Source organism: Saccopteryx leptura, chromosome 2 (genome assembly GCF_036850995.1).
Source record: "Saccopteryx leptura isolate mSacLep1 chromosome 2, mSacLep1_pri_phased_curated, whole genome shotgun sequence".
NCBI classification, from domain to species: domain Eukaryota; kingdom Metazoa; phylum Chordata; class Mammalia; order Chiroptera; family Emballonuridae; genus Saccopteryx; species Saccopteryx leptura.
Genome location: NC_089504.1, coordinates 383,846,578 through 383,869,754, shown reverse-complemented (window position 1 = coordinate 383,869,754; position 23,177 = coordinate 383,846,578). Strand labels below are relative to the sequence as shown.

The window sequence follows — 23,177 nt, the reverse complement described above, 5'->3', positions numbered from 1 at the left end:
ACCTAAACAGACTGATTACACCAAATGAGATCGAAACAGTTATCAAAAAACTCCCAACAAAGAAAAGTCCGGGGCCTGATGGCTTCACAACTGAATTCTACCAAATATTCAAAGAAGAACTAACTCCTATCCTTCTCAAACTATTTCAAAAAATTCAAGAGGAAGGAAGACTTCCAAGCTCCTTTTATGAGGCGAGCATAATTCTGATTCCAAAACCAGGCAAAGACAACACAAAGAAAGAAAATTATACGCCAATATCTCTGATGAATATAGATGCTAAAATCCTCAACAAAATATTAGCAAACCGGATCCAACAATATATGGAAAAAATCATACACCATGATCAAGTGGGATTTATTCTGGGGAGGCAAGGCTGGTACAATATTCGTAAATCAATCAATGTGATTCATCACATAAACAAAAAGAAGGAGAAAAACCATATGATAATTTCAATAGATGCAGAAAAAGCATTTGATAAAATCCAGCACACATTCATGATCAAAACTCTCACCAAAGTGGGAATACAGGGAACATACCTCAACATGATAAAAGCCATCTATGAGAAACCCACAGCCAACATCATACTCAATGGGCAAAAATTAAAAGCAATCCCCTTAAGATCAGGAACAAGGCAGGGGTGCCCCCTTTCACCACTCTTATTTAACATAGTCCTGGAAGTCCTAGCCACAGCAATCAGACAGGAAGAAGAAATAAAAGGCATTCAAGTTAGAAAAGAAGAAGTAAAACTATCATTATTTGCAGATGATATGATATTGTATATAGAAAACCCTAAAGTCTCAGTCAAAAAACTACTGAACCTGATAAATGAATTCAGCAAAGTGGCAGGATATAAAATCAATACTCAGAAATCAGAGGCATTTTTATATGCCAACAATGAACAGTCAGAAAGAGAAATTAAGGAAACAATCCCATTCACAATTACAACCAAAAAAATAAAGTACCTAGTAGTAAACTTAACCAAGGAGACTAAAGACTTGTACTTGGAAAATTATAAAGCATTGATAAAAGAAATCAAGGAAGATACAAACAAGTGGAAGCATATACCGTGCTCATGGTTAGGAAGAATAAACATCATTAAAATGTCTATATTACCCAAAGCAATCTATAAATTCAATGCAATACCAATTAAAATATCAATGACATACTTCAAAGATATAGATCACATATTCCAAAAATTTATATGGAACCAAAAAAGAACACGAATAGCCTCAGCAATCTTAAAAAAGAAGAATAGGCCCTGGTTGGTTGGCTAAGTGGTAGAGCGTCGGCCTGGCGTGCAGAAGTCCCGGGTTCGATTCCCGGCCAGGGCACACAGGAGAAGCGCCCATCTGCTTCTCAACCCCTCCCCCTCTCCTTCCTCTCTGTCTCTCTCTTCCCCTCCTGCAGCGAGGCTCCGTTGGAGCAAGGATGGCCCGGGCTCTGGGGATGGCTCCTTGGCCTCTGCCCCAGGCGCTAGAGTGGCTCTGGTCGCAATAGAGCGACTCCCCGAAGGGGCAGAGCATCACCCCCTGGTGGGCGGAGCGTCGCCCCCTGGTGGGTGTGCCAGGTGGATCCCGGTCGGGCGCATGCGGGAGTCTGTCTGACTGTCTCTCCCCTTTTCCAGCTTCAGAAAAATTAAAAATTAAAAAAAAAAAAAAAAAAAAGAAGAAAGTGGGAGGTATCACACTTCCTGATATCAAGTTATACTACAAGACCATTGTATTCAAAACAGCCTGGTACTGGCATAAGAACAGGCATATAGATCAATGGAACAGAACAGAGAACCCAGAAATAAACCCACAGTTCTATGGACAACTGATATTTGACAAAGGAGGTAAGGAAATACAATGGAGTAAAGACAGCCTCTTTAACAAATGGTGTTGGGAAAATTGGACAGCTACCTGCACAAAAATGAAACTAGATCACCAGCTTACACCACTCACAAAAATAAACTCAAAATGGATAAAAGACTTAAATGTAGGCCTTGAAACCATAAGCATCTTAGAAGAAAACATAGGCAGTAAGCTCTCCGACATCTCTCGGAGCAATATATTTGCTGATTTATCTCCATGGGGAAGTGAAATAAAAGACAGGATAAACAGGCCTGACCTGTGGTGGCGCAGTGGGATAAAGCATCGACCTGGAACACTGAGGTCGCTGGTTCAAAACCCTGGGCTTGCCTGGTCAAGGCACATATGGGAGTTGATGCTTCCTGCTCCTCCCCCTTCTCTCTCTCTCTGTCTCTCTCTCTCACTCCTCTCTCTCACAAAAAAATCAATCAATCAATAAATAAATAAATAAAAAAAGACAGGATAAACAAATGGGACTATATCAAACTAAAAAGCTTTTGCACAGCTAAAGACAATAAGAACAGAATAAAAAGACAAACTACACAATGGGAGAACATATTTGACAATACATCTGATAAGGGGTTAATAACCAAAATTTATAAAGAACTTGTAAGACTTAATACCAGGAAGACAAACAATCCAATCAAAAATGGGGGGAAAAAAATGAATAGACACTTCTCCAAAGAGGACATACAGATGGCCAATAGGCATATGAAAAAATGCTCAACATCACTAATCATTAGAGAAATGCAAATTAAAACCACAATGAGATATCACTTCACACCAGCCAGAAGGGCGCTCATCAACAAAAAACACAGAATAAGTGCTGGCGTGGATGTGGAGAAAAGGGAACCCTCCTGCACTGCTGGTGGGAATGCAGACTGGTGCAGCCACTGTGGAAAACAGTATGGAGATTCCTCAAAAAATTGAAAATCGAACTGCCTTCTGACCCAGCTATCCCACTTTTAGGAATATACCCCAAGGACACCATAGAACGGCTCCAAAAGGAGAAATGCACCCCCACGTTTGTGGCAGCATTGTTCACAATAGCAAAGATCTGGAAACAGCCCAAGTGTCCTTCAGAGGATGAGTGGATTAAAAAGCTTTGGTATATATATACTATGGAATACTACTCAGCCATAAGAAATGATGACATCGGATCATTTACAATAACATGGGTGGACCTTGATAACATTATACGGAGTGAAATAAGTAAATCAGAAAAAACCAAGAACTATATGAATCCATACATAGATGGGACATAAAAATGAGACTCAGAGACATGAACAAGAATGTGATGGCAACGGGGGTGGGGGGGTAGGGGAAGGGGGGAGGGGGCGAGGAAGGAGAGAGGGAGTGGGGGAGGGGAGGGGCACAAAGAAAACCAGATAGAAGGTGACAGAAGACAATTTGACTTTGGGGGAGGGGTATACAGCACAATCAAATGTCAAAATAATCTGGAGATATTTTCTCTCAACATATATACCCTGATTTATCAATGTCACTGCATTAAATTTAATAAATAAATAAATAAACTAGTATATATAAGCAAATAGTAATTTCTTGACTCACACAACTAAAAATTCCAGGGGCACATTACCTTCAGGCATGGCTAGGTCCGGGGCTCTGCATGACCCGGGTAGACGGGAGAGCTTCAAACTGCCTTGTTAGCTGAGAATTCCAAAGGCAGAAAGCAGGCCCTTTTGGTTCCTTGAACAGAAGAATGAATCCTGGGACAAATTCTGATTAGCAAAACTTGGGTCTCAAATCCAGACAGGAAACAGGCCTGATCACGCACCAGATTGGAATAGTAAGCTGTACAACAAGGCTCACCTAAGCCACTCAGGATGACATGTGCCTGGAAAGAGGGGTTTTGCTGCCAGAAGCAGGAGCAGGGTTTCTGGGCACACAGCAACCAATGTCCACTTTTCTCTTTCTCCTTGAGAAAGATGGTGTCTTTTGTGTTGTCTTGACTATTTGTCAATCCTTGACCCTTGACATATTAGCTGCAGTTAATCAAACTGGGTCTTACTTTGCAATCTTAGTTCTTTAAACGTGTGTTGTAATACAGTTTAAGGAACTGATAAATTTTATGTTACTTGTAAGCCTTTGCAGAAGTGGGAGGATACCAGGAGCTATGGCGTAAGTATTTAAATGCCAAGCCAACCATAATCCATGAAGGAAACTGGACTGCCAAGCCAGAATGCTACCTCCCTCGCCTGGATTCTTTCCATATCTTCCGAGATCCCGTCACTGGAGACTTCCCCTGGCCCGGAGTCATCTTTGGCACTCCCATTCTTTCCTTTTACTACTGGTGTACCGACCAGGTAATTAGACACGTTCCAACTGAAGTGACTGCATTTGGAGCTGGTGGTCCTAGGTGGATTCCAGGCTCCACCACAGTGGGCCTGTCTGCACTCAATGGTCAAGTTTCCCTTCCAATCTTTATTTATTGCCTAAATTACTTTATATGAAATTCTCTTTAAAAGGAATTTCCCTCACAGTCCCATATATAACACATTCACTATTTTTATTTTTTTCTTCTTCCCTATCATTATCTAAAAACACAGTATTTTGGATGTGAAAAAATAAGTTCTCAATTGAGTCAATAAATTAAATGTAATCAGTCATTATTTCAGTTAGGTTGTTTTTTTTTAAGTGAGAGGAAGGGAAATAGATTCCCACATATGCCCCAACTGGGATCCACCCAGCAGCTCCCATCTGGGGCTGATACTCAAACAACCAAGTTATTTTTAGCACCTGAGGCCGATGTTCAGACCAATAGAGCAACTGGCTGCAAGAGGGGGAAAAGGGGAGGGGGGAAGCAGATGGTCGCTTCTCATATGTGCTCTGACCAGGGATTGAACCCAGGACCTTTGCACGCTGAGCCGATGCTCTATCTACTGAACCAACCAGCCAGGGCCTTAGCATTGGCTGGTTATTACATAATAATTATGAATATAGGATAAAACTAAGATGTTGGACAAACGGAAAATATTGAAACACAGTTTGGAGATGAACTGAGCTATGGACTTGAAATTGTTCAGGAAGATGAGAATATTGATATTTTAGACTTGAAGTTGTATCCATGCTAAAATTTTGAGGGTAGCTATTAAAAGCATAGAAGTAGAATATATAACTCCCTAACTAGTAAAGAAAATTATTTAAGAAGAAAGTTTAATTTTTATTTAATTTTATTTTTTTAGCAGTATTGCTATTTTATTTTTTTTGTGGCAGAGACAGAGAGAGTCAGGGAGAGGGACAGATAGGGACAGACAGACAGGAAGGAAGAGAGATGAGAAACATCAATTCTTTGTTACGGTTCCTTAGTTGTTCATTGATTGCTTTCTCATATGTGCCTTGACCACGGGCCTTCAGCAGACTGAGTGACCCCTTGCTCAAGCCAGCGACCTTGGGTCCAAGCTGGTGAGCCTTGCTCAAACCAGATGAGCCTGTGCTCATGCTGGCGACCTCAGGGTCTCGAACCTGGTCTTCCATATCCCAGTCCGACACTCTATCCACTGTGCCACCGGCTGGTCAGACGAAAGTTTAATTTTTTAAAAAGACAAACTGACAGTAGAAAATTGTGAACTTTTGTCCCATCACCATATCTCAGCACTAACCCTTTCATTATATAACTATGTACAGAAGTGCTTGGTACATTTCTATGTGGAGTGATGTAGTGCCCTCTGATCACCCCTTCCTCAAAAAGCATTTATTGCCATGCTTCTTCATTTCCTCCCTGAGAGACCATCTCCTCTGTGCACAGGACAGAGCACAGACCAGGAAATCAGCCTGACTTCCCTGCACCTGCTGGGGAGGCCATCAGCAGGATGCCAGGAGACACACACCCCACAAAAGCAGTACCTGTTGTATGAGGCAAGGCCACTCTGGGGGGTCTTCCTCCTTTTGGAAAATAAAAGGAAACCTAAAAGAAAATGAAAATCCTGCCTGTTAATCCTACCACCCCAGGATTAACCACTATTATCATGCTGGTTGATTCCTGTGGGTTTTTCCCTAGATGTAAAGTCGTGGTGTGTATGCAATTGTTGCACCCTGGGCCTTTTAGTTACCATCATGCTGTGAGCATTTTTTCACATTATTTAAATGGTCTCCAAGACCATAATTTTAGTGCATGCATAATACTGAATTGTTTGGACGCACTGGACTGTGTCTTGGTGTTTTAAGTGCCTCTCTACCTAGCAGCTGCACTCTCTGTCGGCCTGAGCGCACACGGCCTCTCACAGCAAGGGCACTGTGAAGTGGGTCGTGAAATGTCTGCTGAAGGAGATCTTTGCATTTTATCTATTTTTAATTTTTCAATTGAATTTATTGGGGTGATACTAGTTATCATAATTATATCTGTTTCAGGTACCCAATTCTACAACACATCTCTGTACACTGTATTATGTGTTCACCCCCCAAGTCAAGTCTTCACCATCACCATTTATGCCTCCAAACCCTCCTCCACCTCCCCCGCTCCCAGCAATTACCACACTGTTGTCCATTTCCATGAGGGTTTTTTGTTTGTTTGTTTGTTTGTTTGTGGCAGAGACACAGAGAGAGAGAGGGACAGATAGGGACAGACGGACAGGAAGGGAGAGAGATGAAAAGCATCAATTCTTTGTTGCGGTTCCTTAGTTGTTCATTGATTGATTTCTCATATGTGCCTTGACCCGGAGGGCTACAGCAGACCGAGTGACCCCTTGCTCAAGCCATTGACCTTGGGCTCAAGCTGGTGAGCGTGGCTCAAACCAGATAAGCCCACGCTCAAGCTGGCAACCTCGGAGTTTCGAACCTGGGTCCTTCGTGTCCCAGTTCAATGCTCTATCCACTGCACCACCACCTGATCAGGCTATGAGAGTTTTTTTAATCCTTTTTTGCTCTATCCCTCTACCTCCTTTGCCAAGCTCCCTGCCCACCATAGCTGTCAGCCTGCTCTCTATGTATGAGTCTGTCTCTATAGAGATTTGCATTTTAGAAGTGTATATTTGTTCATTTAAATTTAAATGAATGAAGTTGGTCTCAGTTCTGAACACTCGTTTGTTGCCAGGGACCCACTTCTACTTTGGTTGATGTCACAGAGCTCTCTTCCTTCTACTTAGCAGAGATGGTCTGTGGCCTCTAGAAGGGAGTCTCATCCTTGCCAGGGGACAGATTGTAAGCACTGTGCCATCATGATTGGTGTGCAGTGCTAGCAATAAGGCCAAGGTCGTGCACACCATTCCTGTCCCTTCAGGGAGCTGTGCACTGAGCAAAACGTGCTTACTGGTCACATGCACCTCCTCTGGCCCAGGATGCCCTGGAGATCCCTGGCTGATTGGGGCGAGCAACTTAGCAGAAACCCACCAGAGGGCACATCTGTGCCGGGGTGACCTGGGCTTTATTTGCTCTGATAAAGTAATCACCTCCCTCACCCTTCTGTGTTTCCTTGGCAGATTTTTGTCCAACGGTGCCTGGCAGGGAAGAGCTTATCTCATGTGAAGGGTGGCTGTGTCTTCTGTGGGTACCTGAAGCTGCTGCCCATGTTCTGTATTGTGATGCCTGGAATGATCAGCCGCATCCTGTACCCAGGTAAATTATTGATTCTGATATTCTGATGTGTTCAGCCCAATCAACCCCTATAGGGTGCTGGTATCAGGGTGCCCCAGATTGCTACCTGGGAGCTAAGGGGTTTGGATTAGGGGTGCAGCTGAGCAGAAGTCTGGCAGAGACCAAAGAGGTAGGTAGCAAGAGAGAAATTCCGGACAGAGAAGTTCAGGCAGGGAAGGACCAACAGTGCTCCCTGCAGCTGGAGCCCAGTCGGTGCCGTGGCAGGAAGGCTGAGTTTCTCCCCTTGCATTTCAGGCCACCTCTTGGCAGGCCTGTGTGCCAGGTGCTTGGGGATCTGACAGATACCGTCCCTACTCTCACAGCCCCAGAGCTGGGCTATGTAGCCTCATTGCACAGATGAGGCATCGCAGGAAGGGGAGCTCCATGTAACCCCAAAGTAGGTCTGACTCAGGCTCACGTTCTTTCCATCAAATGCTTTGAAAACATCCCTCTTTCTCTTCATGAGCTATCATAATTCTATGGATCCCTCTCATCCCCTAGTTTTACTAGCTGTCCTGTCCTTCTGGGTCCCAGGCTTGTTTATTCATTCAGCCTTTATGGAACATGTACTCTGGTCCGTGTAGCCACTGGGACAAAGCCGGCAGCATCCATGAGAGTCTTCTGCTGCGGTACTATGACCATGCCAGAGGGAAACAATTCTACCTTTTTTAAAAATTGTATTTATTGATTGATTTGAGAGAGAGAGAGAAAGGAAGAGAAAAAAAATGTCAATTTCTTATTCCACTCATTCGTGCATCCATTGCTTGATTTTTGTATGTGCCCTGACCAGGGATCAAACCTGCAAACTTGATGTATCAGCATGATGCTCTAGTCAGCTGAGCTACACAACCAGGGCCTGAAAACACTTCTTATTGCTCAGTAACATGTGCAGTAGCCATCTCTAACCCTAATTCATCTTTCAGTCTGGCCCTGAGACATGCCTGTTTATTTTTCATCCTAATTCTTTCCAGTTTTAACAGAAAGGAAGGAGTGTTCTGTTTCAACATTCCCACATTTGGACTTGTGCTGTCAGACAGTATTCTTTTGGGTCTCACAGGCAGTACCTCTTCATTACTTAGAAAATAGATCCCTGTGTTCTCCAAGACCCAAGAGTCCCCTGGACTTCATGGCCCTGCCTTGCCACCCCCACTCCATACTACGGATCACCCTGCTCACTGAAGAACAAGATTGGACAGAATTGCATGTATTCTGGACTCTAAAAACTGCTAAGGGAAGGGCGGGGAGAGAAGGCCATCGCTCTTCACTCTAGCTGGAATGGGCCACAGGAAGCCAAAGTCCCTCCAGCCTTCTGACCAAGAGGTGAATAGAGTTAATGGAATGCACTGGGGAGAGCCCTTGGGGTGGAAAAGGGCCCAGAACCACTTGTCCCTAGTCCTCAGAAATGGCCACATTTGCAGACCCATTTACACATGCCAAATGTATAAGCCAGGAAGCCATTTATCATGAGAGCTTGGCACCTGCCCATGTTCCTGGAAGAATATGCTTTTCCAGTAACCTGAATGCTTCTGGCCCTAGATTCTGAGCCTCTCCCGTGGCCAGAGCTGGGAGCCAAACACTGCCAACATGGGAGTCTCTAAATCTGATTTTCTGTGTAGGTCTCTGTATTATTTGGGCTTTTGTTTGAAAATGGTGCACACTTTTGGCTCCTCTTTTTTCTGAGCTGGTGTCATCCTCAGATTGTCTGGTGGCAAGATTGTCACCAGGAACGCCAGACCTCTATCCCACCAGCTCAACAACCCCTATAGAAAAAGTGTTACCTTTCCTAGAGGTTCCTGCAGAAATCTCAGATGAGTCCCAGCGAACTCACTTGAGTGACGGGGATGAGTCACTGTGACCAAGGAGAAGGAGAGTGGGAAGAGGAAAACTGACACTCATGCAGCCACCCCCTTGAGTGTTTACATTCTTTCTGTAGATGTTTAGTAACCACTTCTTAAGCTGGGTGGCTATCCCCAATAAAGTAGCTTGCTTTACCCATAAACCTAGGCAATGTCCTGCCTCCTTCCGAGACAGGACAGTAAGAAGCTAGGAGAATCCCTTGGCAACTAGAATGGGGAAATGGAGACAAATAGTTGAACAAACTGGCCCAGCAATTTAACCTGTCTGGTAATCAGGTTAGTAGTATACTTCTAGTACACGTTGATTTATTATGTTTTTTTCTTACATTGTAACTTTATGTTTTTTATTTATGCTCTTGAAGGGTATATATCATTAGTATGTGGATGAATATTCCATTTACTTTCCTAACAAGTAGCTGGGATCATTAAAAGGCTCGGTAGAAGCATCAATCCTCTTGGCTCTCAGCACCTGATTCCTAGCTTTCACCCGAGCTCCTCCAAAGTTTATAGGATCGAGAATTGGAGCAATCACCAGTAGATCAAGAATCTATCAAATTAGGAATCTGCAAGTCCTATGTGCATCCTTTCCCCAAGCCCAGATTTGAGCGCTTCTAAGGTCAACATGTCGGTGTGACTGTATCTCTGCAGACAAAGTGGCATGTGTCGTACCCTCCGAGTGTGAGAAGCACTGTGGCACCAGAACGACCTGCAGCCCCATCGCCTACCCGCTGCTGATAATAGAGCTGCTGCCCAAGGGTAAGAAGACAGATCCTGCCATGGAAGGCCACAAGGAAACACCAGTATTCGCGCCCCCAGTGCAGCCTGCGCCCTCTGGCTGGGAGAGCTTCTCTGCCGGTCAGCCCACCCTTCAGAGTGGGAAGAAGGCTGGAGATGGGAGAGTTAGCTGCAGAGAAGAAATGTTCGGTGCCCCGAGGGAAGGAGCTGTTGCCCCTCCCCATTCGTTCTTCGCACACTCCCGCTGTGTGCTCACAGAGGCCAGCCTGTGCGGAGATTTGCACTGTTTCTTCCCCAGCTTGGCTCCACCTCTGCTCCTTCGTTCCCCAGTGGGCTCCACGCTGCCACTGTGCTAGCAGAGTGCTAAGCCATGGAATACAGAGAAGAGAGAAACCTAGTGCTGCTCTCAAAGAGCTCACATCTAATGGGATGGGCAAGGGGACAGACAGGTCACCAACAGGGAGGTGGCTTTCACTGTGAGATGACAGCCTGTGCATTCATCTCACCTGCTTCCCGAAACCCCACGGATATTGCTCAGTGGACAGTACAATTTTTAAAAATCCACAATTTAAAAAATTTAAGTATATAAATAAATCCATATTAGCTCTGGAGATCAATAGGCTGGAAAAGTTGAGACTTTCCCATAAAATACAATACAGATGGAATCTGACTGAGGGAGGTCCTAACCATCCACAGCTCAGGAAGGAGGTTGTCCAGATTGTCAGCCGAGTCTGTCTTAGAGCACCCAGGGCTGGGAGCGAGAGTGGGCTGCGGGGCAGTAAGGGGATATCCCAGGCCATTAGCATCTGACCCGAGGAGCCCAGTAAACACCATGGGACCTTGCTGTGATGGACCTTCAGTTCAGGTCCCAGTTACCCTCAGGGTCTCCCTACAAACCAAAGTCCCTGTCACATGGTGCCCTTTCAGGTGATAATAGTAGATTGTTATGTTTATAGCTAACATTTGTTGAGCACTTGCTCTGCTGGAAATTGTGTTAACTCATTCACTTAATTTGTATTAATCTTAACAACAGCCTGTGGTAAGTACTTTTATGCCCAATTTATAGATGTAAACACTGAGGCACAAGGAACAGCATTTTTTTTTTTTTTTTTTTTTTTTTTAGCGAGAGGAGGGGAGGCAAAGAGACAGACTCCCACATGTGCCCCAACCACGATCCACCCGGCATGCCCACTAGGGGGTAATGCTCTGCCTGTCTGGGCTGTTATTGTATCTCAACTGGAGCCCTTTTTTAGCACCTGAAGCGGTGGAGCCATCCTCAGCACCTGGGACCAACTCGCTCTAATTGAGCCATGGCTGCAGGAGGGGAGGAGAAGAGAGAGAGGGATGGAGGGAGGAGTAGAGAAGCAGATGGGTGCTTCTCCTGTGTGCTCTAACCAGAAATTTGAACAAAGGACATCCACATGCTGGGCTGACACTCTACCACTGAGCCAACCAGCCAGAGCCAGGAACAGCATTTCTTGTCTACAGCCTGACCCTTCTCTGAGCCTCTGGTTCCTCATCTATAAGGGGAAGAGGTGGCAGTGGTGTCCATCTCACAGGGTGGGAAGGAGGATCGTGAAGGCTAATGCCTAAAGAAGTGTTCTGTCACAAAGTAACACTCAGGAGATATTAGCTCCCCTTACTATATAAAGACAGTAGGAAATAAGTCTCATCATAAAGCAAGGGCAAACGTAACGCATTTATCTTAGATGGCATTTCACATCAAATAAAATTTGCCTAGTTTTAGGAGAAAATTTAGCATATAGAAAAGTTCTTTAGAAGGCCTAAGACATCTCCTGGCGTGGACAGACAGCTGAAGGTCAAGAAATGTCCCTTTTCTTCCAGGTGCACGAGGCTTGATGCTGTCTGCACTGTGGGCTGCTCTCATGTCCTCCCTGACTTCTATTTTCAACAGTGCCAGCACCCTGTTCACAATGGACATCTATACCCATATACGGCCAATGGCCACTGAAAAGGAGCTCATGGTAACAGGAAGGTGAAGGATTCCTCTAAACCATTAGTTACTGATATCAATGAAACGATGACCACAATGTTATTACATGAAAAATTTAGGCTATGATACTGTGTTTGGACCCATCCTGTTTATATACAGTGTGGTTGTTTTTTTGCTGCCACTTTGCAGTGAAGATGTATTGCTATTATCATCAGATAGAAAATTATTTTCATTGGGGAAAAAAAATAATCACAGTGATAAATATGAGCATAGTTTGCTATACCCCAAAAATAGCCCTTGTGAGGAAATTTACATACAGCATCTTATTAGCTCAGTCTTCATGACAATCTTTAAAGGTAAGTTTTACTGTTCTTATTCTCTTTGAAGAAATGGGGTGGGGAGTGGCAAGAGAAGGGAATTGAGCACAGTAAGTAGGAGAAGTTGTCCATCCCAGGGCCACGCTGTTAACCACGATGCCACACAGCATCATGCGAGGCCTGGCGTGAGGGATGCAAACATATGTAAAACGTGAGCCCTGTCTTTATTCCATAGGGTTTCATGTTGGCTGTCCTTGGACCCCATCTGGCCTACACACATTTAATGTCGCCTACTCTGTGTCTCTCTGCTCCTTTGTCTTGCATCAAGAGGATGTTGCTCATCTATTTTATCTCTCTAAACCCTGCTTTTGAGGTTGCCTTTGCATTTTGATTAGCAGTTCATAGTTTTTTTTTAATTATTTTTATTTATTTATTCATTTTAGGACGGGGGGGGGAGAGAGAAAGGGGGGAGGAGCAGGAAGCTTCAACTCCCATATGTGCCTTGACCGGGCGAGCCCAGGGTTTTGAACTGGCGATCTCAGCATTCCAGGTCGACGCTTTATCCACTGCGTCACCACAGGTCAGGCCATCAGTTCATAGTTTAGAAGGACTTTTCGGGAAATTTTAAGGAACAGGTACCACTTATATATAAAATGTTATAGCCTGACCAGGCAGTAGCACAGTGGATAGAGCATCAGTATGGGATGCAGAGGACTCAGGTTAAGCCCTAGGTTGCTGGCTTGAGCATGGGCTCATCTGGCTTGAGCGCAGGGTTGATGGCTTAAGCATGAGATCATAGACATGAACCCATGGTCACTGGCTTGAAGCCCAAGGTCACTAGCTTGAGCAAGGGGTCACTCACTCTGCTGTAGCCCCCCCCTCCCCAGTCAAGGCACATATGAGAAAACAATCAGTGATCAACCAAGGAGCTGCAACAAAGAATTCATGCTTCTCATCTCTCTCCCTTCCTGCCTGTCTGTCCATCTCTGTCCCTCTCTCTGTCTCTGTCACAATAAATAAATAAAATGGTATAGAACATAGAAAAAAGAAAAACTTAAATTTCTTTTTTTTTATTTTTCCATTGATTTGAGGGAGGAAGCGGGGAGAGAGAAAAAGAGAGAGAAGCATCAACTCATTGTTCCATTTAGTTGTGCATTCATTGGTTGCTTCTCATATGTGCCCTGACCTTGTATCAAACCTGCAATCTCAGCGCACCTGGGTCTTCTGCATCCCATACCGATGCTCTATCCACTGTGCTACTGCCTGGTCAGGCTATAACATTTTATATATAAGCGGTACCTATTCCTTAAAATTTCCCAGAAAAGTACTTCTAAACTATGAACTGTTAATCAAAATACAATGCCCACCTGGCAAGGGCAAGACTTAAATTACTTTCATGAAACTCAAGCTATTGATGCCAAAGTCCAACAAACATAGCACAGAAAAAAATTTAAAGACTAATCTCACTTTTAAATACCAATGCAAAAGTTATAAGTAATATATTAAATACAAACTCAGCAATATATTAAAAGAATGTTAATATCATTACCGATTATGATTTTTTTCATAAATATAAGGATGATTTAATATTAGGAAATGTAGTAATATAACTCCACATTGTATTAATAGATCAAAAGAGAAAAATTGTGTCTCTGTTCTCAGATGATAAAAAGGTATTCGATAAAATGGGCGTCTTTCAATGTAATAAAACATACTATCTCACCTAAAAGCCTACATTATACTTAATGAAGAAACTAGAAAGGAACAAAGCAAGAATGTCCCTACTTACAGCTATATTTATACTAATATATATGTTTAAAAATATATCTACTAAAAATAGACCCACAAGTGAGGTTAGCAGATAAAGACTCCAAAACAACCAGGGAAAGATATACAAAACTAGATAAGAATTTCACCAGAGAATTAGAATTCATAAAAGGATTGAAAATATGTTTAGAATAAAAAATCAATATCTGAAGTTAATTCAGTGGATGGGTTAACAACTGATTGGATCTAGCAGAAGACACAATTCGTGGATTGGAGATGGAACAACTGACAATATACAAACTGAATTACACAGAAAAAGGAAAGATACACATGGAACACAATTGGAATCACAGAAAGGGAGGAGCAAATTGGATAGAAGAAATTTTGAAAAGGTAATATCCAAGAATTTTCTAAAACTGATTGACACTATTCAGAGATTAAAGAAGTTCAGCAAATTGCAAGCAAGGTAAATCCAAAAAACAAAAAAATAAAAAACCATACTTAGACTACATTATATAGTGAAACTGCTGGAAATTGAAAATAAGGAGAAAACCTTTAAGTAGCCAGGGGAAAATAAATTACATTCTCTTCAAAGGAGCAACAAAGTGACTGACAGCAGAATTTTCAACAGAAACTTATAAAAGCCAGAAAATAACAAGATGACATCTTCAAATGCTAGTAAAAAAACAAACAAACAAAAAATGACAACCTAGACTTCATTACCAAAAATATTCTCCAAAAGTAAGGTAATATAAATATATTTCCATATAAATACAAGTTGAGAGAATTGACTACATTAGACTTTCATGGTAAGAAATACCAAAGTACCTGCTAGCTCAGTTGATTAGAACATTGTCCCAATACGCCAAGGTTGCAGGTTCCACCCCCAGTCAGGGCACATACAAGAATCAACCAATGAATCCATAAATAAGTGGAACAACAAATCAATCTGTCTCTCAAATCAATACATTAAAAAATTTAATATAATAATAATAAAAGAAATGCCAAAGGAAGTAAGGAAGCCCCTTAGGCTGAAGGAAAAAAATCCAGATAGAAGACTTGAACTTTAGAGAAAAAAATGAAGGGCACAAGAAAGTGTAAATATGTGGAAAATATACAGTAGATGAATATTATCTGTTGAAACATCAATAAGAAAAAAATGCCTACGGGATTTATAACATGGAAGCAAAATATATAACAATAACAGCAGAGAAAATGAGAAGATGTTAAATGGAACTTATTTGCGGCTTCTAGAATTATTTGAGGTGTATTAAAAATAAAACTTGTACTTTGATATGTCCAGGATGTGTGTGATCGCTTGACTAAGTAATAAAAGTTCAAGAATGTTTAACAAGTTAATAGAAGAAAAATATGGAATAACTAATAAAATACCTGGTTAACCCAAAAGAACTTTAAAAAGAACATAAAAGATGGTTAAATAGAAAACAACCAGCCCTGCCTGATTGGCTCAGTGGTAGAGTGTCAGCCTGGCATTTGGATATCCCAGGTTCGATTCTCAGTCAGGACACACAGGAGAAGTGACCATCTACTTCTCTACCCTTCCCCCTCTCCCTTCTCTCTCTCTCTCTCTCTCTCTCTCTTTCTCTTTCTTTCTCTCTCCCCCTTCCTCTCCCATAGCCATGGCTCAGTTGGTGCAAGTTAGCCCCAGGCACTGAGGATAGCTCCATGGCCTCCATCTCAGGCACTAAAATAGCCAGGTTGCCCAGCAACAGAGCATCAGCCCCAGATGGGCCTGTAGGGAGCTTGCTGGGTAGATCCCAGTTGGGGTACATGCAGGAGTCTTTCTCTTTGCCTACCCGCTTCTCACTTAAGAAAAAATTTAAAAATAAATAAAAGAAAACAAATAATAGAATGGCACATATAAACCCAAATATATCAATGAGCAATATAGCAATTTCATGAGATGTAAGTGGGCTAAATACCTGAGTTAAAAGATTAAAATTATCAGACTTATTTTTTTAAACCAACTGACTTAGTTAACACTCATCACCTCATATAATTACAAATTTTTTTAGAACTTTTAAGATCTCTTTTAGCAACTTTCAAATATACAATATAGTGTTAACGGTAGTCAACGTGCTGTATTTTATATTCCCAGAACTTATTTATCTCATAACTGAAAGTTTGTACTTTTTACCACCTTCATACATTTCCCCCACTCCTGCCTCCTGCCTCTGGCAACTACAAGTCTGCTTTCTGTTGCTATGAGTTCAGATTTTTAGATTCCACTTTTAAGTGAAACTATATAGTATTTGTCTTTCTCTCTGTGGCTTATTTCACTTAACATAATGCCCTCAAGTTTCATCCATGTTGTCACAGTGGCAAGATTTCCTTCTTTCTATTATTGAATAATGTACCATTGTGTATAATACATTTTCTTGATCCTTCATCTGTCAGTGGACACGTAGATTATTTCCACGTCTTGACTATTGTGAATAATGTTGCAGTGAACATGGAGATGCAGATTTCACTGCAAGATAGAGGTTACTTCCTTCAGATGTATACCCAGAAGTGGGATTGCTAGATCATATGGTAGATCTAGTTTCACTTTTGAAAGAATCTCCATACTGTTTTCCATAGTGGCTGACCAATTCACATTCCCTCCAACCATGTACAAGGAAGGGCTCCCTTTCTTCCACATCTTCACCAGCGCTTGTTATCTCTTGTCATTTTGATGAGAGCCATCTAACAGATGTACAATCATATCTCACGTGTGGCTTTGATTTGCATTCCCTGATGATTAGTGATGTTGAGCACTTTTTCATGTATTGGCAGGTCATCTGAGTATCTTCTGTGAGAAAATGCCTATAGACAAATCAATTGAACAAGTCACAGAATACAGAAAAAGGCCCACAGGTATACAGTCACCTGATTTATGGCAAAGAATTACAGTATTATGTGGTGAGGAAAGTGGTGGTGAGGAAGGATTTTCAACAAATGGTGATTTGGCTATTCTTAGAAAAAATATTCACCCTTATCTCCCACTACCCACAAAAATCTACTTCAGATGGACCATATATCTGAATGCGAAAGGGAAAACCATAAAGCTTATATGAGAAAACATAGGACAACATCCTCTTGACTTTGGAATATGCAAAGACACTTTAAACATGATATAAACAAAGCTAAACCATGAAAGGGAAATGCTACATTAGGATTAAGAATGTCTGTTAATGTAAATGCAGTCATACAGTTTATACTCTCTTGTGTCTAGCTTCACATAACACCATTTTTTGAGATTCATCCATGTTGTTGCATGTTCCTAATGTTTGTTCCTTTTCCTTGTTGGGCTTAGGATTCCATTGTGTGGCTGTCCCACAGTTGGTTTAGCCATTCTGCTGTTAATGGGCATTGGGGTTGTTTCCAGTTTCGGCTTTCTGAAGAAAGCCCCTATGTACAAGAATTTTTGTGGACCTAAACATCATTTCTCTGGGATAAGTAAATGAGTAGCTGATAACAAACTTGTGGAGGCCTGGTTTTACACTTAGTTAGGGTACATCTGTTTCAGTTTTGCTCTAGTCTTATAGCAGGTTCTTAGATTTCACTGCAATCTGGGATATAATGTCTAGAGCAGGGGTCAGGAAACTTTTTGGCTGAGAGAGCCATGAATGCCACATATTTTAAAATGTAATTCCGTGAGAGCCATACAACGACCCATGTACGTTATGCATTATCCAATAAAAATTTGGTGGTGTCCTGGAGGACAGCTGTAATTGGCTCCAGCCACCCGCAACCATGAACATGAGCAGTAGGAAATGAATGGATTGTAATACATGAGAATGTTTTATATTTTTAACGCTATTTTTTTATTATTAAAATTTGCGAGCCAGATGCAGCCATCAAAAGAGCCACATCTGGCTCATGAGGTTCCCGACCCCTGGTCTAGAGCATGGTCCTTTCGGGTGCCAGTGAAAAGTCTGAAGTGGTTAGATAGCCACTCTAAATTGATTAGATTCAAACTCCAATTTCTGCCTCCCTGTTGTAGGCACAAGGTGAAATCTTAATCTTTTTCTACCTTCCAACAGTTGCTTATTGTGGACTGTTTGGAGATTTCCCCCCACACGACAATTTGGAGGTTGGCAAAGGGGGGGTTATGCACAGATCTGGACCCTTTGCTCTTGGCTCCCAACTTTCTGGAATTTTCCCCAAACATTTTCAACCACTCTGCATCCCTAACCTCTGACTTTGTGACTCCTGAACCCAGGAAGAATGAGGCTTTCTGTTTAACTTCTAGCCACCCCACACCACGCAGACCAGAGAGGAGCTCAGGAAATGCTGGATAAATGGAGATAGTACCCAGGATGGTTCTGTTTAAGGATTAAATCTCTCCCCCTCCCCTTCCCCCTCCCGCCAGTCTGCCTGCTTTTAGCTACTCTTCAGTGTTTTTGCTTTTATATTTGACCCAGAATTTATCATTGTTATCTGTGGGAGGATTAGTCCCAGGCCAGCTCGTCCACCATTACTAGAACTGGAACTTACTTCTTTGATGCTTCTTTGACTATCGAGATATTATTCCTTTCGAACATCATTTGCTTTCTAACTCACTCTCTCAATATTATAACTTTTAAACTTTTTTTATGGCAGAGACAGAGAGAGGGACAGATAGGGACAGACAGACAGGAAGGGAGAGAGATGAGAAACATAAATTCTTTGTTGCAGCTCCTTAGTTGTTCATTGATTGATTTCTCATATGTGCCTTGATCGGGGGGCTACAGCAGACTGAGTGACCCCTTGCTCGAACCAGTGACCTTGGGCTCAAGCCAGTGAGCTTTGCTCAAACCAGATGAGCCCATGCTCAAGCTGGCGACCTCAGGGTCTCAAACCTGGGTCTTCCACATCCCAGTCCGACACTCTATCCACTGCGCCACTGCCTAGTCAGGATATAACTTTTAAACTTTTGTTGACACAAAACTAGTAAGATTTATTCATCTTTGGGATGACATTTGATTTAGTGTCATTTTACATATAGATACATATTTTTAAATCTTTTACTTAGAAATCGTAATGAACATTGGAACCTTTACTCAGTTCCTTAACATTTTCAACAAAACTTAAATAATAAAATAAAAATTTGAACTTGTAGAATTCTTTAAAATCATGTGCCATATTCATTTTTTTAACACTTTTTCTTTTTACAGAGACAGAGAGAGGGATAGATAGGGACAGACAGACAGGAACGGAGAGAGATGAGAAACATCAATCATCAGTTTTTCATTGCAACACCTTAGTTCAGGGGTAGTCAACCTTTTTATACCTACCGCCCACTTTTGTGTCTCTGTTAGTAGTAAAATTTTCTAGCCATCTACCGGTTCCACAGTAATGGTGATTTATAAAGTAGGGAAATAACTTTACTTTATAAAATTTATAAAGCAGAGTTACAGCAAGTTAAAGCATATAATAATAATTACTTACCAATTACTTTATGTCTGATTTTCGCTAAGTTTGGCAGAATAAATCTTTATAAAACAACTTACTATAGTTAAATCTATCCTTTTATTTATACTTTGGTTGCTCTGCTACTACCCACCATGAAAGCTGGAATGCCCACTAGTGGGCAGTAGAGACCAGGTTGACTACCACTGCCTTACTTGTTCATTGATTGTTTTCTCATATGTGCATTGACTGTGGGCCTTCAGCAGACTGAGTAAACCCTTGCTCGAGCCAGCGACCTTGGGTCCAAGCTGGTGAGCTTTGCTCAAACCAGATGAGCCCACGCTCAAGCTGGCGAAGTCGGGGTCTCAAACCTGGGTCCTCCGCATCCCAGTCCGACGCTCTATCCACTGCACCACCGCCTGGTCAGTCATGTGCCATACTCATTTGTCTGAAATGTTTAAAAGTGTATTACCCCTCAAAAAATTAATATTTTCTGTATATTAATTATATACCATATTTTTCACTCCATAAGATATACTTTTTTCCCCCAAAAGTGGGGGGGGGCACCCTTGCATCTTATGGAGCAAAAAATACAGTATTTTAAGCATAACTGCCCCAAACCTACCCTCCAAATTGGTTTAAAAAAATCTATCCATAATTCAGTAACAGACGGATACTGCTTTTTTTTTTTTTAATTTTGTTCAGAAGTTGAAAGGTTTTTGTCTTCAGCCATATGGCCCTGGTAGTGCTTAGGGGTCCGGCTGTCTCCTCTACCCCACACTTACGAATGGGCACCTGATTTTAACCTAAGGAATATTTCAGTTAATAGTTTGTAGATATTTTATTGGCGGGGGAAATTTATCAAATTGTCATTAACTCTTGGTTTAATTCACAGGTTTTTTGTTATAATCTTACTTATTGTCACTATGTTCTGGGTCCCTGTCATTCAAACGGGACACAGTGAACAATTGTTTGACTACACGCACGCAGTTATGTGCTTCCTGGTGCCGCCCATTGTTGCCATCTTCATGCTTGCCGTATTTTCCAAGAGAGTCACTGAGCAGGTAAGTGGGTGCTGGCATGGCCACCACATGGCACAGTGTAAGGGCTTGGTTTCACCTCACAGTTGTCTTTGCCAGAGTTGCCCTAGGAGGGTCTCTAGTGCTTCAAGGGTTCACAACATTGCATCATTTGCTTTCTAAGAGATTATCTCCTCCTGGGAAGATTTGGTCCACCCTCCCTCTTATGCATGTGGGGTAAAGGCAAGCTCTGATTTGTTTTCTCCCTTTGCATCCACTTTCATGCATGCCATGGACAATGCAAAGTGTGCATGCTCCTCTCTCACACATATCTGGCTTTGGGGGAATAATCTGTCGCCTCTGTACTTGGATGTGTCATGCTCAGAGATTTTTATCCTCACTAGGGGATGTACAGTTGTGGGCTCCTTCCACCTTCCCTGCAGTGAGGCCCATCCCTTCCAGCACTGTTTTAAATAAAGATCCCAATGAGTGGTTCAGTCATGCTTTCATAAGACTTTGAAAGCACAATTTGCCAGAATATTTTTATTTATTTATTTTAGTCATATTTTACCTTCTTTCCCCTAACAGCACTGAGCGGCTGGGCCTTGCACAAGTTCTTAAGCACAGGGCCTGAAGTTCTCCTTGATCTGCCCCTTCTACCTCTCAGCCCTTGCCGTCCCCGCGCACAGACCCTTGCCCTCCCCGCGCACAGCCTCTAGACCAGGGGTCGAGAACCTATGGCTCGCGAGCCAGATGTGGCTCTTTTGATGGCTGCATCTGGCTCACAGACAAATCTTTTAAAAAAATAATAAGGCCCTGGCCGGTTAGGGCTAGAGCGTCGGCCTAGCGTGCGGAGGACCCGGGTTCGATTCCCGGCCAGGGCACACAGGAGAAGCGCCCATTTGCTTCTCCACCCCTCCGCTGCGCCTTCCTCTCTGTCTCTCTCTTCCCCTCCTGCAGCCAAGGCTCCATTGGAGCAAAGATGGCCCGGGCGCTGGGGATGGCTCTGTGGCCTCTGCCTCAGGCGCTAGAGTGGCTCTGGTCGCAACATGGCAACGCCCAGGATGGGCAGAGCATCGCCCCCTGGTGGGCAGAGCATCGCCCCCTGGTGGGCGTGCCAGGTGGATCCCAGTCGGGCGCATGCGGGAGTCTGTCTGACTGTCTCTCCCCATTTCCAGCTTCAGAAAAATACAAAAATAAAAATTAAAATTAAAATTAAAAAAATATATATATATAAAACATTCTCATGTATTATAATTCATTCATTTTCTACTGCCCATGCTCATGGTTGCGGATGGCTGGAGCCAATCACAGCTGTCCTCTGGGACAACACCAAATTTTTATTGGATAATGCATAACGGGTAGTTGTATGGCTCTCACGGAATTATATTTTAAAATATGTGGCGTTCATGGCTCTCTCAGCCAAAAAGATTCCCGACCCCTGCTCTAGACCCTGGTCCTGCTGGTGCACAGCCTCTAGACCAGCAGTTCTCAACCTGTGGGTTGCGACCCTGGTGGGGGTCGAACGACCAAAACACAGGGGTCGCCTAAAGCCATCGGAAATACGTATTTTATTTAAAAATGTATTGACCCCGCCGGGGTCGCGACCCACAGGTTGAGAACCGCTGCTCTAGACCCTTGCCACGCCTACTGATTTGCAGTGCTCATAGCCTAACTTTTCATGCCTTCCCTGGCCACCCTTTATTGCTTTGCCGGGAACACCCATTTCCTTCTCCACCTGGCTGATGCTTCTTCCCAGGCTTATCTCATACATTCAGTCCTCTTGACCACCCTGCCAGTGCTCCTTCCACACCCCTCCAGGGCTCACTTTAGCCCCGATAATGTGTGTGAAGAGTAGCGGGGCTCCAGGGATGTGAGAGCCTTTCTCTTTGCTCTCCTGGGAAAAGCATAGGCAAGAGGGGACTCTGCCTCCTACCTTTTGACACCTACCTTAAGGTATCAGGTTGTATCACCAAGGAGAACTGGGGATCTGGGCAGTGACTCTCCTGCTATCACTGATTCAAGGTGACAAGCATATTGTGGGTACCATCTTCAACATAAGAGGCTTCTCCAGTCCCTCTCTCCCTCCCTGTTCCAGATGGCATGCTCCTCTGGCTTCTGCTGCCCTTCCTTCTCTAGATCTTTTGTTTCTACACCTCTCCTTCAGTAAATGGTTCCTGTGGACATCCACCTGGCTTTTGGTTTGAGCTCTTTCTCTAAGATCTTTGTATACTATAACCTCCCTGTCCTCTAACATATATCCCCCACTGAGTCAAGATGAAGTCCTCACTCTTAAAGAGTGACCAGTGTAGTTGCAGGAGACAGATGATACCCAGTGAACAGATAGAGATATCTGGTACTGATGTGTAGTGCTGATTAAAAGATTAAAAATTATTGTGGGCCCTGGCTGGTTGGCTCAGTGATAGAGCATCGGCCCGGCATGTGGAAGTCCCAGGTTTGATTCCCGGCCAGGGCACACAGGAGAAGCACCCATCTGCTTCTCCACCCTTTCCCCTCTCCTTTCTCTCTATCTCTCTCTTCCCCTCCTGCAGCCAAAGCTCCATGGGAGCAAAGTTGGCTCGGGTGCTGAGGATGGCTCCATGACCTCCACCTTGGGTGCTAGAATAGCTCTGGTTGCAGCAGTGCAACACCCCAGATGGGCCGAGCATCACTCCCTGGTGGGCATGCCGGGT

At 43.1% G+C, this 23,177-nt stretch overlaps 1 protein-coding gene across 1 annotated transcript in view; it reads left to right on the top strand.

The window, feature by feature from the left end:
• LOC136392848 (sodium/glucose cotransporter 1-like) overlaps positions 1–23,177 on the top strand; it is a 70,208-nt gene that overhangs the window by 39,376 nt on the left and 7,655 nt on the right. The window contains exons 9-13 of the mRNA XM_066365533.1: positions 3,957–4,177; positions 7,289–7,424; positions 9,947–10,054; positions 11,879–12,029; positions 20,361–20,529. Of these exons, the coding sequence (XP_066221630.1) occupies positions 3,957–4,177; positions 7,289–7,424; positions 9,947–10,054; positions 11,879–12,029; positions 20,361–20,529 (785 nt within the window). The remainder of the gene's footprint in view (positions 1–3,956; positions 4,178–7,288; positions 7,425–9,946; positions 10,055–11,878; positions 12,030–20,360; positions 20,530–23,177) is intronic.